Below are 17,005 nucleotides of genomic sequence, written 5' to 3'. Positions count from 1 at the left end.
TAGGGACAGGGATGCCTGGGTGGCTCAGCATGGGTTAAGCGTCTGCCTTTGGCTCAGGGCACTGTCCTGGTGTCCCAGGATCAAGCTCCCGTGTCGGGTTCCCTGCTCAGTGGGGAGTCTGCGTCTCCCTCTGGCTCTCCCCCATTTTGTGCTCTCTCTCTCTCCAATAAATAAATAAAATCTTTTAAAAAAAACATGGAAACTGGAACAAGAGAGGACTTCAACCATCCAAAAGACAAACATTGGAAAAACAACAGCGACAGACAAAGCTTTGAACCTTGATGAGCCCCTGTGCTGGTGGATGTGTGGAGACATGCTCTCAACATGGCTGGTGGGAATGAGAAGTTGTAGAACTTTCACAAGGAGACTTTTTTTTGTTTGTTTGTTTACTGTGGGAAATTTGAAATATACACAAAAGTAGGGAGAAGAGCAAAACCAACGTCCGTGGGACCCCTGGTGACTCAGTCCGTTGGACATCTGCCTTCAGCTCAGGTCACGATCTCAGGGTCCTGGGATCAAGTCCTGCATCAGGCTCTCTGCTCAGCAGGGAACCTATTTCCCCCTCTCTCTCTGCTGCTCCCCCTGCTCATGTGCTCATTCTCTCTCTGTCAAATAAATAAATCAACAAAATGTTTAAAAAACAAACCAAAACCCCCGAAACCAACAACCATATGTCCATCACCTGGTTTGAGAATTGTCCACATGCTGCCACTCTTGTCCCTTCTCTCTCCTGTCGGTATCTTGTGTGGAGGAGGCTAGAATATCTTCAAGCAAACCCTGTCTGTCATTTCAGTTCCCTTTGACAGTGGGTATCAAAGTAAGCGATGGACTTAACCCTTTAACCTGGTAATCCCACTGCTAAAATCGCCCCCATGGAGGCATTTGCCAAAGTTCACCGTGCTGCGTGTTTGGGGAGGTTTGTGTCACTGTTGTGTGTAAAAGCAAAAAATCCTGGTGACCAGAGAGGTGGTTGGTAGGGACAGGAGTAAATAAATTACAGCTCATGCTCATGAGTCATTAAACAGAATGAGGTGGCTCTCCAAGAGATATAACTAACTGGGAAACTGAGGCATTGATGAGATCCCTTTTCTATGACTAAAATCTCTATAAATAGACACACTAAAAATAGAGCACAGCAAAGCTTAGAAGGCTCTCTAGAGCTGCAGGACAAAGTCCAAACTTTTTAGTGTGCCTTTCATGGTGGTCTTTCTTTCCAGCCTCGTTTGAGTCGTTTCTCCCACTGACATTACCCTAGGAATTGGCCCAGAGATTCCCAAAGTGGGTTCCATGGAACCCTAGCCCCACCTGCTCTTCCTGGAAGTGGCTCCCTGGGTGAGTAAGTTTGAGAAACACTTCGCTCTTTAACGCAACTCCCCCATCTCCCCTTGGACAGTCCCAATGCACACGAGCTTGTTAAGGATTGTGAGAAGTCTGCAGTAAAACAAACAAATGAAAACTGACAAGGCTGTGCCCTGCCCTGGCAGGCCCTCGGCCCACCCGTCTCTCACGAGCACCAGCTGGGCCCAGCTCCTGTGCATCAGGGATGAGGACCACTGGTCTGCGGGGTTGGCACTGCCCCTTTCTGGTGTTAGGTAGCTCCGTTCTCTCCCTTGATACCCCACCCCTACCCCAGCCACACTGGCCCTTTTTTCTAGTCTGCAAAGAGGTGTACCTTGATAGTGGGCTCAACTACTCAATCAGATAATCTAGCCTTTCCTGTCCATCGCTGGCTCCTTCCTTAATTCAGTTTCCTGCTTGAATGTCACCCAGAAGAGGTCTTCCTTGGCCCCCCTGACCCCGACTTCTCCCTTTGTGCTTTCCTGGAGAACATATCATTCTCTGGTTTGATGATTGCCCATGTCTCTCCTAGAATGTCTGCTTCTTGAGAGCAAAGACTGTTGTCCTGATCACCATGCCCCCGGAGCCTGGGCCAATGGCTGGCATGCAGTAGGTGCTCACCTAAGAGTAGCTGAACAAAGGCATTTCCTTACGAGATCCAACTTCCTTCTCGTTCCTGTGGGGCCTTCCTGGAAGCATGGGTGAAGCTGGGGCCTCCGGGGGATCCCCAGCCCACCCGGTGCATTCCCACCTATGCCTGGACGATTCCCCCCCAACCTTGTCCTCTCTGCCTACAGAGCCCTGCCCTGGCTTCGAAACCCAGCTCTGTAGTCCCTCCCTGTGAAACCATCCTGAGCGGCCTTCCTTCAGCTCCTCCCGAGGTTTGTGCATACAAACCTTTATCAACACACGGAAAACACTGGGCTGTAATGGGCTGTTTGTGCATCTGTCTCTCCATCACCGGCCCGCGCTCATTAAGGGCAGGGCTGGGCTGACTCAGGGTGGAATTCTCAGCACCCAGCCCGGTGACTGCCGCACAATGAACCCAGTCAATGGTGCTGAATGAAGTCCAAGTCTGGGCTCTTGCTGCCTGCATCCGTTCAGCAAGCAGCGACCGGACACCTGCTGTATATACTACACAATGAAATATTATATAATAAAATAAAATGCTGAGTTAGGCCTTGTATTGGGCCCGGAGAGGAACAGAGGGCCCAACTTTTGGCCAGGAAGGATTATAATTCTAGAAAGGGAACAGGTCCACTTCCAAATAATTCTAACACCAGTGAGAGTGGCTAGCACCTGTTGGTGCCAGCATGGGCTAGGGGAGTGTATTAGTCGCCTAGTGTTGTTATAACCAATTACCATGGACTTTGGGGCTTAAAGCCTCACACATTTGTTAGCTTACGGTTCTGGAAGTCAGAGATCTGAAGCGGGTCCTAAGGTGTCGGCGGGGCTGTGCTCCTTCTGGAGGCTCTGGGGAAGAATCTTTCCTTGCCTTTTCCCGCTGTTAATGGCTGCCCAATTCCCTGGCTCATGGCTGCTTTCCTCTGACTTCGGTGCCAGTTGTCACATTTGCTCTGACTCCCACCCTCTTGCCCTCCTCTTACAAGGACCCTTGTGATGATAGTAGACTCAACCAGATAATCCAGAACAGTCTCCCTGTTGTAGTTTTTTAAAAAACCTTTATATGCACCTAATATCTCTTTTCTTTTTTAAAGATTTTTATTTCTTTATTATTAGAGAGAGTGTTTGTGCACAAGAGAGAGAAAGAGCAGGAGCAAGGACAGAGGGAGAAGCAGGTTCTCCACCGTGCAGGGAACCCAATGCGGGGCTTGATCGCAGGACTCTGGGATTGTGACCTGAGACAAAGGCAGAGGCTTAACCCACTGAGCCACCCAGGCGCCCCTTCATTGCGAGTTTCTTTTTTTATTTTTTTTAAATTTATTTTTTAAAAAGATTTTATTTATTTATTTGACAGACAGAGAGGGAGGCAGAGTGAGAGAGAGGGGGAAGCAGACTCCCTGCTGAGCAGAGAGCCCGATGCGGGGCTTGATCCCAGAACCCTGGGATCATGACCTGAGCCAAAGGCAGAGGCTTTAACCCACTGAGCCACCCAGGCACCCTGCATTGTGAGTTTCTTAACCACATCTACCAAGTCCCTTTTGCCATGTTTTGTGCATATTCCCCAGGTTCTGGGGATGAGGAGGTAGGCATATTTGGGGTATGTTATTCTGCCTAGCACAGGAAGGGAAGGATTACACCCCACTTCTGGGAGGCTTCACCGGCCAGCTTTGGAGTCACTGAACCCTTACTGAGTCCCTGGTACAAGCAAGGCCCTGTGCCAGCTGCTATGACTTACTACCTCATCTCAGCCTCACGAGTTTGTCACGGAAGTCTCGTGGCCTCGTTTTATAGATGAGGGAGGCAGCTGAGGCTGGGAGAAGGGACATGAGTTGCCCAAGGCTACACAGAGTTTCCACTGACCTCAGGTCCTTGGAGTTGGGCTGCTAATCACAGATAATATGTGCCTGACCCTGGCGGGGGGTGGTCTGACGATTAGGAGCTGAGGTTCCTTCTTGACAACACCTTGCTGGGGAAAGCTAGGGAAATGTTAAATAATAAGCCTCCAGGGCCCCAGGTACCGAGGCAAGGCAGCAGGACAAGGGGGCTGCGAGGTTTAGCAGAGGGAGCTGGCTTCTGGCCAGCAGGTTGGGGAAGCTTTGGGACAAGGCTTGATGGGGAAGAGTTGGTGGGAGGTTGGCGGGGCGGGTGGGCAGTGTGTTCCGTGGAGCCCAGGCCTCTGAACATGTGTGCTCCTGCTCTGTCCTCCTGTTTTGTCCTTGGAAAGGACAGAGGACCTTCCTTCCTCATGTGGACCTCCTCATTTGGGAACACTGGGATTGAAGGACCCTCTGCCTCCTCCTGCCTGCCTTTTGTCCACTGTTCCATGATTCTCTCTCTCCTGCTCCTCCTCTCAACCTTTTCTCTCCCTTAGTCCTCCTTCCTTCATCTTCCCTTCCCTGGTCCTCCTCCTCCTCCCTGGTCCTCTTCCCCTCCTCCTCTCTCCCCTGGGCCTCATCATCCTCCTTCCTGTTTCTTCTCCCTGATGTTCCTCTGTGGACCTCCTCCCCTCCTCCTCCCTCCCTGGGCCTCCCCCTTGATCCTCTCTCTCCTAAACCTCCTCCCTGGTCCTTCCCATTCTCCTCTTACCTTTTTGCCCTGTTCCTTTCTCTGTGAGCCTCCCTCCCCTGGTCCTCCCACCCAGGTCATCTTCCACTCCCTCCTGCCCCCCCCCCCCCGCACTGTTCCTCCTCCCTTGTTGGTCAGGGTCATAGTGTGGTGGTCGGGTTGATCAGCACTGACACAAAAAGCCAAGAGACCCCCACCCCCATCCTGCTGGCCATGCTAAGAAAAGGATGAAGGAAGCAGGCCATGCTCAGAGCACCCCTGGGCGCCCACAGGGGAGACACAGCCCTCAGCCTGAGCAAGCTCCCGGTCTGACAGGGGTGACACCGCAGCTGCTGTAGAGAAATGTCCAGTCTGAGGGGAGGGACAAAGCCTCTCTCTGGGAGATTGGGCCACACTCGCCACTGGAGGACAGCACTCTAGAACATTAAAGAATAGGTACCAGTGGGTGTGGGTTAACAGGGAGCGACTGGCGTCTCAGGTGAAGAACAGAGTGGGCAGGTGGGGAGGCCTGGAAGCCTGGGGTCTGGGAGGCGGGAAGGAGCCTAAAGCCCTTTCAGGATCTGACTTCTGTTCCCTCAGGCTCTGGGGCCTCCTCAGCCAGTTTGCAAGGTAAAGTGGGGAGAGGATGTGAGCCCCAGGCCTAGAAGGGGAACCCACCTAGGCTGTTGCTCTCAGGCCAGGGAAGGGAGAGTGGAAAGAGGGAGAGAGAAGAGGAGGAAGGACAGGGAGGGAGGAAGAGGGAAGGAGGGAGAGAAGGACTGAGGGGAGAAGTCAGTCCCGTCAGGCTGGAGTCTTCTAGCTTGTGGGAAGCAGCTAGAGTTCCCACACATGCCTCCCTCAGGCCTGGGTTCCCCGCCCCAGACTACCTCTCCACCCATTCCCAGTGGTTCCTTGCCCTGTCTTCCTGCCTCAGTCCCATCTTGGCCACTCAGGCCTCTGGGTCCTTTTGGGGAGGGCCCTGGGCAGCTAATATGGCCCTGCCTGGAAAAGGGGAGGTGTTCTGGGTGCTGTGATGGGTCCACCTGAGGCTGATGATTCCTGGAAATCAGTCAGAGGGAGGCGGCTGCATCTACTTGTCCCTGAGGAGGGAGCACCCAGACATCCCTGTGTGTAAGGGGACACTGGAGGACCCCCTCTGAGTCCCCTAATAGGGAGGAGACTCTCAGGAGCCCCGAGAATGTTCCCCATTTCCCACAGCCTCTGGCGTGGAGGGTGGGGCTCTCCTTGGAGCTAGACAGAAATCTTCTCTGGGTGGATCTGTGTGGGGTGGTCCTGGGGCCTTGGGTCTTGGGACAGAGGCTGAGGAGAAGGTAGAGGAAGAGGAGGATTCCCCCCACAGAGGGCAGGTGTTGCTGAGGCTGTGCTGGCCAGGGGGGGGCCTGTGGGCTCCTCGGTGGTCCTGCCTCTCCCATCCCAAGTGAGGTTCCCACAGAGGAGAGGTGAGAAGTTCTCAGTGTCTATAGTATGTGGACAAGAGCGGACAGGTGCCCTAGCAGCAGTTGTCTGTGGGTTGAGTGAAAGTCTTTGGGACCCCTGAAGGATTTGAGGCCCTCTCCTCATCAGCTAAGCCAACGTCCCAGCAGGGAGCCCACCCCTGGACTCCTAGGCCTCTCAGTTTTCTGACCTCACCTGTTAGGCACCCTTTTCCTTGGTGGAGAGGGGAGGTGGACATGGTTCCTGTTTGTGTCCCTGTCTCTACCCCAGTCAGGGCCCAGCCTCCAACTTCCAAACCATACAACAAGCACCTGCTGCGTCCAGGCCACGCCCGGGGTCCTGGATGGGGTGGGGGGTGGGCACTGTCCTAGAGTGTAACAGTTAATGCTTGCTGGGGGAGATATTGGAGCCAAGGTCAGCTGGGCTGATGTGGAATGACCTTGGTCAGTATTAATATGTGTCTATTTTTTTAAAGTTAATTTATTTATTTAGGTAATCTCTACACCTAATGTGAGGCCTGAACTCATGACCTGGATAACGAGAGAGTGGCATGCTCTTCCAGCTGAGCCAGCCAGACGCCCCTTAACATGCATTTATGGGACACCAACTGTATACTGGGGCCCCCAGATTATGATACACTCCGAGGCTTCCATCAACATCACAGGGGTGGGTGTGGTTCCAGGGACCCTCTCCCCACACCCGTGTTTCGGCTCAAATCTGAGGCAAGGCCTATCTCCACTGCACTGGTGAGCACGCTGGTTTTTCAGCAACCTCTGGAGAGGAGCCCCAGGGCCTGTGGGGTTAGTCAAGCCTCGGCTGGCATGAGGGCACTCTGGGGGGACTCGGGGTGATCCCAGCCATTCTCTGGCTTCCTCCTCTGGTCCCCTCTGCCACTGTGCTGGCGCCCCAGCAGCTTCTGGGGCTGGAGTTCTTCTTCTCATCCTCCATGTGGGCCAAGCTGCTGACGACTGCAGGGGCCTGTGGGTCTGGTGCTTGGCTGCCAGGGGCCTCTCCCTGCCGGGGGTGGAGGACAAGCCCAGGCAGGAGGCGTCACGGCCGAGAAGACCTCTGTGCAGCCCTCCAGCGGGCTCCTGTCAGACCTTCCCCCCCTCACGGGGAGAGTGGGAGCAGCTGAGGCCCTAGCTCTGCTGCTAAGGCCGGGGCCCCCCAGCCTGGCCCCTCCTTCCTGCTTGCCCTGCAAGGGCCCTTTGCCTCAGTTTCCTCTCCATACTGCTGGGAAGATGTGGCAAGGGCTGTCCCAGAGCTGTGTAAGAGGGCTGCCCAGGTCTGCTTAAGCCAGATATAGTCGTATTCTCCAGAGGGTCAAGGAGGCCTTCTGGGGCCTAAGTCTGCCCTTTCACTCAGCATGTGAGGCCTTTCTGGGTTGGGGTGCCCTCAGGGATCCACAGACAGTGGCTCTCCCTCCAAAGAGCAGAGACAAAGGGCCTGGGAGTCACCAGTGTGGGGAAACAAGCCCAGACTGGGGCACTCAGTCTGAGGTCATGGTGGTGGGGGGTGGCTTGAGGGACCAGATGGTGGTACTGGTAGGTGAGGCCTTGGTGATTTTGGAGGGAGGAAGGAAGGTTCATAAATTCTCTGCTCCCTGAAACTGAGACTTAAGACTAAGGTCTGGGAGCTTTGGAGGCAGGGTGAGGGCTGAGCTGGGGGTTCAACTTCAGGTTCCATGTGGAAGGCAGACACCCAGTGAGGCCTGCCTGGAGGGAGCAGGTCAGGTAGCTCCTGGGGGAGAGGGCTCCCTGTGGGCGTGGCTGCGCAGGGATGGGAGAGTCTGCATTGGGTGTTCTGTGCCAAGGTGAGCTGCTGGTACAGGGCCTGTCTCTGGCCCACTCAGGGGACCCCGGGTCCTCCCCACAGACCATCTTGGATGGCCAGGAAGTCCTTCCTGATGTCTCACCTCATGAGAGAACCCTGGTGGTCTGACCTTGCCCTGTTACCTTGGCTTTGGAGCCGCTTCTCCACCCTCCCACCCTAACAACCCTGGGGACCCCCAGAATTCACAGGCAGGGCCGGAGCAGGGTTAGGTTGGGGCTCGTCCCCTCTCTCCCAGATAGCTTGTGCTGTCTCCACTTCCCAAGCCAGGAGACATCCTCCCCTGAGAGGACCCCCAATTTCTAAGCAGGAAGTCCTTCCCGCAGTCTAGCCTCAGCATGGGTGCTCTGGCCTGCACGGTAGACCCAACTCCCTCCCTGTCCCCGTGTGTGGGCTGAGAGCCTAGGCCACCCACATGGGAGCCTAGTTCGCCCTCCCCTGCCTGTCCCTCAGGCGCTGGCCACCCCTGGAAGCTCCCCATTCAGACGGGCCTGGGGCAGACGTCAGTGTCCCGGCAGCGCCTAAATCGTTAGCGCCGAGGAGATTAGGCTGTAATCTCTTGTTGGGCGCGGGCGGGTGCCAGCTGCCAGGATGTGGGATGGCACTGCTCCCTCGCTGGGGCGGCCCTTCCCCGGGGCACAGCGCTAGCAGTAGCAGCCTGCTGCATGGGCCCTGCTTTGCCTCCTCTGGGGGCCCCTCTAGAGTGGCTTTCCTTCTCTGCCTCATTCTGTCCCCTCTGGTCTCAGAGCCCTGACCCCAGCTTTCCTGATGCTCCCATCTCTCTAGATTCCCTCAAAGACCACGGGAGGCAGGAATTACCCTCGTTTTACAAATGAGGAAACCGAGCCTTGTGAATTGACTTCCTGTAAGGCTTGGATCCAAAGCTCCCTCAGGCCAGCGGCCATGTCAGTTCCCCTCAGATCCAGATCCCTCAGGCCGGGGTCTGTGCCCTCTCCCACAGATGTGGACTCATCAGCTGGGAGTTGAGGTGGATTCCCCCCACCTCGGGCCTGGGGGCTCTCTCAGGGCCACATTATGCCTGGGAGAGGGTGTCACCCTGAATTTCTCCACCCTTCTTCCTGGGGCCCAGGAATGCTGGTTGGGGGGCCAGACCAGCCTCTGGGTTCCAGGCCTGTGGAGCCTTGTTCCAGGCCCGGCTGGCTCCCAGGGCTGGGTTCTCCGGACTGCCCCCAAGAATGAGCTCAGCTGCCTAATTGTGGCTGAGGATGGAGGTTCACCCTCCCCCGGGGCTTCGGCTCCAACACCACCTTTGTTTCTGAACAGACAATGGGCTGCTAAGAGGCCACCCGCCCAGGCCAGGAACAGGCAGGAGAGGGGGCCCCCCGGGGAATGCACTCAGCATGTCCGGCCTGAGCCCCAGGCCCTGGGCGGCTGGTACAGAAGCAAATTACATGGCTGGGGTTTTGGCTCTGACTTCAAGGGCCGGGGGACCCAGCCCCTCTTTAGCCTGGCTATAAAGGGCTGCCTGGGGTCCCTGTCCAGACCAGACCCTGCTCCTGACCTGTGGACACCATGGCTGCCACCACCACCAGCATCCGCCAGTTCTCCACCTCCGGCTCTGTCAAGGGCCTGTGTGTGCCCGGTGGAAGCTTCTCTCGGATGTCCTCCGTTCGTGTTGGGGGCGCCTGCCGGGCCCCCAGCCTCCTGGGAGGCAGCAGCTGTGGCAACATGTCCGTCACCTCCTCCCGCTTCTCGGCGGGCTTGGGGGGCGGCTACGGCGGGGGATACACCTGCAGCCTGGGTGGGGGCTTCGGATCCAGTTTCGGCGCGGGCTTTGGCTCCAGTTTCGGCGCTGGCTTCGGTTCCTCGGACGCCCTGCTTGGGGGCAGCGAGAAGGAGACCATGCAGAACCTCAACGACCGGCTGGCCTCCTACCTGGAGAAGGTGCGAGCTCTGGAGGAGGCCAACACGGAGCTGGAGGTGAAGATCCATGACTGGTACAAGAAGCAGGGGCCCGCGCCCGCCCGCGACTACAGCCCCTACTTCAAGACCATCGAGGAGCTGCGGAACAAGGTGTGTGGGCGGGGCAGCTCCCTGCCCTCTGCCCTCTGTCCTTAGGACCTTCTTCGAAGCTGGGATCCCTCCCAACTTTGAACCCTCTGGGTCTGGCTCTCTGCCTGTCTCACCTCCTCTAGGCAGCCCTCCTGAATGGGTGGCACTTGCCTTTTAGCCCCAGATCTTGGGGGTTCAGTCTATGCCCTGTTCACTGTGCTGATTTCACAGAGTCTGGCATATTCTCCTAGCTGGTTTCATTGTGTGTCTTCCTCACTCTGCCCATACTGGTCTTTCTGGGGGTCCCTGAGGGAGGGAGCTGTGTCTTCCCACTCAGACTGGAAGCTTCCAAGGGAAGGGGTTTCTCTGTTAGTCTGAAGGAGAATACAACACACCCACATGCTCATGACCTCTAAGAACAGGGCCTTGGCATTCTGATTCTGTGAATGTGGCATCTGGGTCTTCCGCACAAGCCTCCTCCCGGAGGGTCCTCTGGTGCTGCAGCCCCCAGAGGCAGGTGAAAGTTCAAAGAAGTGTGGAGATGTCTGGGGGGAGGGCGGGCTGAGGCCTGCTCTTTCGTGGTGCAGAACCAGGTCTCGTGCTTGCCCTGTGAGGGGCTTTGCCTGCTCCTGTCCGGGACCTCAGCCAGGAAGGGAAATCCTGCAATTGCCCCCTGGAAGCAGAGCTCCTGGGAGTGCCAGATCAGATACCCGGCTTGGTCTGAGCAGTGGGAAGCCCAGGGGAGCCCTGGTGAGTCAGCGTTCCAAGCTCTGGGGTCAGCCAGCTGCTCACCATCAACCCCCAGCGCCTGGAGCATCAGGCCTCCGCCCCTCAGAATCACCGCACCCCTCGGGGGGTTTCCCAAGGGCCCCTCTGGGGGAGGCAGGTCTGTAGGCCACCAAGGGCTGGGTTGGTCTTGCTCTGGAAACAGGGCCTGACCCAGGGTCACGTCACAGGGCCTTCCGGGGGCTCAGAGGCCCATAAAGAGGCTATTGGGGGCTACTTGGGCCTGCTGGGGCTGCCTCCTCTGACTTCTTTCTGCACAACAGCCTGCAGCCTTAGAAACGTCTGGATTCTTCTTGGCTCATCTGATGCCTCCACTGAGACCTCCTCTCTCCTCCCCCCACATGGCTCTTGAGTACAGCCTCTTGACATTTCTCACAAAAGCAGTGGCAGCCGTAGTCATAATAACTGACCCTCTGCTCCCTCTAGAGCTCCTTCCCTGTTCTCCTTTAAACCTCTCTGACGACCCTGTGGGAAAAGAAAACTTTGCTCCACGTTTCAGCTGGGGCTGGTCATAATCTTATTCATTCATTAATTAGTTGCTTAATTAAACTAATGTTTCCTGGGGGGTGACTGCGGGATGGGTATTTTGCCCAGGGCTAGGGATTCCGAAAAGAATGGTCACCGATGAGGCCTTGTCCGCCTGGAGCGCAGAGCCCATTAGAGGAAATAGAGGCCTTGTCCACCTGGAGCGCAGAGCCCGTTGAAGGAAATAACCAAAGAAGTCACGGAAGAATCACAGTTGGGAGAAATGCTGTGAAAGAGGATGGGCCGGGAGGAGGTGTGACCAGAAGGAGGGGAGTCGAGGAAGGCTTCCTGGAGGAGGTAGCAACTGAGACTAGAGGTCAGTTTAGTTGAAGAAAAGAGAGGGAGGTCCCTCCAGCTTGGGCAGGGGAGGGTGACTATGTATGGGTCTCTGTCCTGGCCTCATGGCTACCTGTGCCCTCAGCATCCTGGGAGCCTTCCAAGAAGGTGCTCAAAGAGGGGGGTTGTGGGAACCCTCATCTCTTCTAGTTGGCTCACTCTCAAAGGGCAGCAAGGAGGGTGTTGCCGGGCCTTCCCATGGTGCTTGCTCACCTCGCCCACTATGCCCCCCAGATCCTGGCGGCCACCATCGACAACGCCAGCTTGGTCCTACAGATTGACAATGCCCGCCTGGCAGCCGATGACTTCCGAACCAAGTGAGTCTGGGCTTCCGGGGCTGCCTCCGGAGGCTGGTGCTGGGTTGGGCTCAGCACACCAGAAATATCTGTGTGTACAAGGGGGTGTCCTGGGGCCCCCCCTTGGCTCATGCCTCCACCCTTTCCAGGTACGAGACGGAGTTGAACCTGCGCATGAGCGTGGAGGCCGACACCAACGGCCTGCGCCGGGTGCTGGACGAGCTGACCCTGGCCAGAGCTGACCTGGAGATGCAGATTGAGAACCTCAAGGAGGAGCTGGCCTACCTGAAGAAGAACCATGAGGAGGTGAGGTGGCCCTGGGGAATGCAGGAGAGACTCCTACAAGGAGCAAGGGGATTGGTGGCCCTGGCTCCCAAATCCTCCCGGGCCAGGGCCACACCCTCAATCCAGCTCCCATCTCTGGTGGGTTTCTGGCCCTGACCCTGGGAGATCCTCGGAGGGCCCTGCGTGAAGCCTGGAGGTCCCTCTCCCCCCAAAGATACTTCCCTTGTCCCTCAAGGCATAGTCTACCGAGCGGTGGCAGTTAATTATCTAATGAGCAAATCAGCCCAAGAACATGCATGCTAATTACTCCAATTAATTGTAATAGTGATAGTCATAACAACAGCCAAAATCTGCTCAGCACATTACAAGTGATTCATGGCAATTAGCTCAGCTGATACTGACATTGGCGCTGGGTGCTGGGTGCTCTTCCCTCCCTTTCCTGGTAAAGAAACAAGCTCAGAGAGGTTAAGGAATTTACCCAAAGCCACATGGGTCTATCTGACCCATGTCCACACCCAGGTCTGACCTCACCATTTTGCCACCACCCCTACCTCCCTTTTTCATAGTGTTTGGGGTCCTAGGGATCCTAAGGCTCAACACAAGGATGGGGATCCCAGGCCCTGTAGGAGGACTAATGAACCTGCGGCTTCCTTCTCAGCTGACCTCTGGGCTGGCCTGCGCTGGGGGAGAATAATCTTTGAGTAACAGGAGCCCAGAAATTGTTTCCACTTGGCTTTGAGGCTGGTCATAGGGATTGCATCCCTGCAATAGTTAACATTTCCTAATGAGGTCTGGCTCTGCGCTGTTACCAACACGGGGCTGCTTTCCTTGTGCCTGTGCTGTGTGGTTGTGGTAGGGGATAAGGCAGGCAGTCAGGGCCGTGAGGCTGTCTGACTTATCCCCTAACATGTTGGGGAGTTAGCATCTCTCTTTGCCCAGCACATATCGGAACGGGGCAAAGTCCATCCCCGAGTGCACATTGGGGGAGATGGTCCATATTCGCAGCCCTGCGTGTTTGTGACAAGATCACATCTGCTCCATCTTCAAGGGGAGGAACCATTAGGCTGTCTATGTCTGTCTGTCTGTCTGTCATCTGTCCCCATCTCCCTGAGGCAGAGAAGGCAGGCCCCAGGGTCTCTCCCTGGGATGGCCCTGGTGAAATCCTGCTCTCCTCTTGCCCAGGAAATGAACGCCCTCCGAGGCCAGGTGGGCGGGGACGTCAGCGTGGAGATGGACGCTGCCCCCGGCGTGGACCTGAGCCGCATCCTGAACGAGATGCGTGACCAGTACGAGAAGATGGCGGAGAAGAACCGCAAGGACGCTGAGGACTGGTTCTTCAGCAAGGTGGGTGGCCGTGTGTGAGCAAGTGTGCACATGTGTGCATACGTGTGCTGGGTGTCAGGGCTGGGCTGGAAAACCTGTAGATCCACAGGCTGTCCCAGCTGGAAGGACCTTTGGAAACCAGTTGGACCCAGTGCTCATGTCTAGATGCAGAATGGGAGGCTCAGAGAGGCCTCAAGCTCGCACAAGCAGCACCGTGGCTCAGGGAACAGGTCCAGATCTCGTCATCTCTGTCTAGGACTTCTCCCAGCACATTCGTAGGTGTGTATGCTTTTGGAGGAATAACTCGTGCCCGTAGTAGACACACACTGAGCAGCTACAGGGCCCAGCACAGTAATGGGCATGGAGTAAAACCCAGTTCCTGTCTTTGAGCAGTGTTCAGTAGGAGCATCAAATACAAAGCAAGGTCCATCGACTAAGGGCTGCTGGGCACAGAGGGTGTCTGGGTGCTGGTGTGTCTGAAGCCCCACAGAGGCCAGGGAGAGGAGGGAGGAGAGAGGCAGTCGGGGAGGTCAGGGCTCAGGGGCGGACCCTGTCCTCTGCCCCACCTCTGCAAAGCTTCTCCAGTCCCTGTCACCCACCCTGCCTTTCAGACGGAGGAGCTGAACCGGGAGGTGGCCACCAACACCGAGGCCCTGCAGAGCAGCAGGACAGAGATCACTGAGCTCCGCCGCTCAGTGCAGAACCTGGAGATTGAGCTGCAGTCCCAGCTCAGCATGGTAGGACCCCCAGCCCCCTCCCTGGCCTGTACCCGTCACCCTGGGATGGGCCCAGCCTCACAGACTTCCGCTCAGAGAAACCTGAATTCCCCACCCAGCCTGTCACTTCACACTCAGTGACATGGGCCCCTCTCTGCCCCTGTTACTGCCCCGTGGCGTCGGCAGCACCCACAAGCCCACACTGGAGGAGGGGGTCCCTTCTGGGTCCTCACCCTGGAGGAGGGTCCCAGCTTGGTCTCACCCGGCCACGTCTACACTGGCCCACAGAAATCCTCGCTGGAGGGCAGCCTGGCGGAGACTGAGGCCCGCTACGGGGCCCAGCTGGCCCAGCTGCAGGGACTCATCAGCAGCATCGAGCAGCAGCTGTGCGAGCTCCGCTGCGACATGGAGCGCCAGAACCAGGAGTACCAGGTCCTGCTGGACGTGAAGACTCGGCTGGAGCAGGAGATCGCCACCTACCGCCGCCTGCTGGAGGGCGAGGACGCCCAGTGAGCGGGGGCACTGGGGCATATGCCTGGCTCGGCTGGGGGTACTTCATCTAGGTGGGGACGTTGGTGCTGAGGGGACAGCACGGGCAGAGGCCAGCAGGCGCAGAGGTTTGCAGGAGGTGACACGGGGAGCACTGACTGGGGCCCCACTGTTGGGGAGCGCTGAAGACCAAATGAAAGCATCTGGGCTAGATCACGTGGGAAGTTGGGAGCCACGGAGGGATTTTGCACAGAGGAATGGTGCTGTTGTCAAGATGTCTTAGAACATCCACTCTGGCTGCATAGGGAGAAATGCATCAGTGGGGGCCCAGTGGGGCCAGGGAGACCTGTTGGGAGGCCGGAGCGCAGTGTCAGGCCAGGGCAGCCCTACTGTAAGGCGGGGGTGTAGGGCCGGGACAGGAAGGTGGTGTGTGAGGAGGATGTGTGGTAGGTAAGAACAGCAGGGCTAGTTGCCTGAATGTGGGGGCGAGCGTGGCTTGCTGGCGGGAGGCAACACACGGTGAGTGAGCCCATGAGGGAGTGGGGCGCGATGACCCTGGGTTTCTGGTTCTGATGACTGTGTGGCTGGTGACGCCATTACCAGGGATGGGAGGAAGAGCAGGGTGGGTGGTGATCTGGTTAGAGCTGGGAGGGTAGATCAGGGCCCTGCCGTATAGTGACTGAGAATGTCCTGGAGTCTCCACGCTAAGTCACGCCATCCAGCTTTTTGCTCCTTGACGATAGTGAGGTCAGCCTGTAGTCTAACCACAGTCTCACAAGCTTTAATAGAGTCTATTTGTTGGGCCCTTTGGGATATGGGAAAACCTCTCGCTCAGCTTCTCCTTGTAAAACGCTGGTTAGCCACAAAGCGCCTCTGGGTCCTCTTTTGGGGTGTCCCCTTTCTTCCATCCTGCCTACTGGGCCTGTGCCCTATGACCCTTATGGTTGCTAATCTTTTCCATGTATTCTCAGCTGTGATTTCTCTCTTGTTTGCCGGGACCTCTCTCCCCTCACCCCAGGCCTTCCCAGCTGCTCCTCCTCCAGGGGACCGGGCTCCGTGCCGGCACCCCTGTACTGACAGGCCCCCTTTTCCCTCTCTGCAGCCTGGCCACCCAGTACTCCTCTTCCCTGATCTCACAGCCCACCCGGGAAGGTAAGAGGCTGCCCCATCTGGTTTGGCAGGAGTGGGGAGATGTCGAGGACCCTTCTGTGCGGAAGACTGGGGGAGGGGCTCTGGCCTGAAGTTCCCTGTGTCCCCTCCTCCATGGCCCGCAGGCACAGTGACCACCCGCCAGGTGCGCACCATCATGGAAGAAGTCCAGGACGGCAAGGTGGTGTCCTCCCGAGAGCAGGTCCACCGCTCAACTCACTGAGGCCCCTTTCCACCTGTGACAGGGAGAGGGTCATGAGGCAGCCATCTCCCTGGGCTCCCAGCATGCTACTGCCGCGCCCTGAGTGCCCATCTGGGCCACCACCCAAAAGCTGTTGCCTTCCTGTGTCTGTTCCTGCAACCCCTCCCCCAGGGGGCCTCCTGGAATTGCCCCAGTGACTGCTAGTAAAGCTTTGCCTGAAGTTCAATGTCTCGTGTGATCTGGTCTGGTCATTGGCATAAGGCAGTGTGTGCTGAGGGACTCCGGGAGGAGGATGGTTTATGGAGTGTTTGGATGTCACTTGTCACCTGCCAATCTGTTCTGACTACTTCTTCCAGGCCTGCGGCTCCCGGGAGGGCCAGAGAGAAGAAAGCAGCAGAGCGAGGGCGGAGGGATGGGACAGCCCATCAGGCTGGGAAAGTTTCTAAGAATCAGTCCGTGGGTTGCTGTGAGTCCCCACGGGCTGGTCCCTAGGAGGGCCCCACAGACTTTCTGGGGAGCCACGCCTGTTATAAGGAACTTCCTACCTCAGCCTGGGGCAGGTCTGGGTTCAAGATCAGAGGGAGGGGGGCCTGGGCAGGGGGTTTTCCAAAGGCGTGGTCCAAAGCGTTGATGGATGAGAGGGGGCGGCAGTGGCAGAGCCAGCCATGGAAGCCAGCTCGGCCCCACTCGGGGTGTGTGTGGGGTGGGGTGGCCGCTCCGTGTGTGAGCGTGGGGGGTGTCCTGTTTGCTTTGGTGGCTTGGCAGCTGCTGGGCTGTTGGGGAATCTCTCTCAGCTGCTGGCAGGGGCTGTCTGGGCCTGTCGGGGAAGTGGAAGCCATCAGCAGTCTGAGACAGGACTGCATTCCATCCAGCAGGCCCACGGGGACCCTGGACCCAGGGCCAGGCTGGGAGTGGTGGGCAAGGCAGGGTGGGGCTGGGTGGCACAGGGCCTGTCTTGAGGGTCCCCATCAGGGGCCTGGGTGGGCCTCTGGGGGAGGCTTTGGGAGAGGAGCCTGGCTGGGGGTTCTCAGGAAGACATTTAGACTGTGTCCTTGACATTTCCAGCTGGCTGGGACTTGAGGTATACACCCCTC

At 57.2% G+C, this 17,005-nt stretch overlaps 1 protein-coding gene across 1 annotated transcript; it reads left to right on the top strand.

Moving 5' to 3' along the window:
* The first annotated feature begins 9,324 nt into the window (after positions 1-9,324).
* On the top strand, positions 9,325-16,133 carry LOC116875843 (keratin, type I cytoskeletal 42). The gene is made up of 8 exons (XM_032871615.1): positions 9,325-9,825; positions 11,686-11,768; positions 11,897-12,053; positions 13,215-13,376; positions 13,967-14,092; positions 14,360-14,580; positions 15,663-15,712; positions 15,835-16,133. The coding sequence occupies exons 1-8, from the start codon at positions 9,325-9,327 to the stop codon at positions 15,930-15,932; spliced, it is 1,398 nt and encodes a 465-aa protein (XP_032727506.1). The 3' UTR covers positions 15,933-16,133.
* The last annotated feature ends 872 nt before the right edge of the window (positions 16,134-17,005 follow it).

This window comes from Lontra canadensis, unplaced genomic scaffold, assembly GCF_010015895.1.
Source record: "Lontra canadensis isolate GAN:19392208 unplaced genomic scaffold, GSC_riverotter_1.0 scaffold43, whole genome shotgun sequence".
Lineage (NCBI taxonomy): Eukaryota > Metazoa > Chordata > Mammalia > Carnivora > Mustelidae > Lontra > Lontra canadensis.
This window is presented reverse-complemented; position numbering and strand designations above follow the sequence as displayed.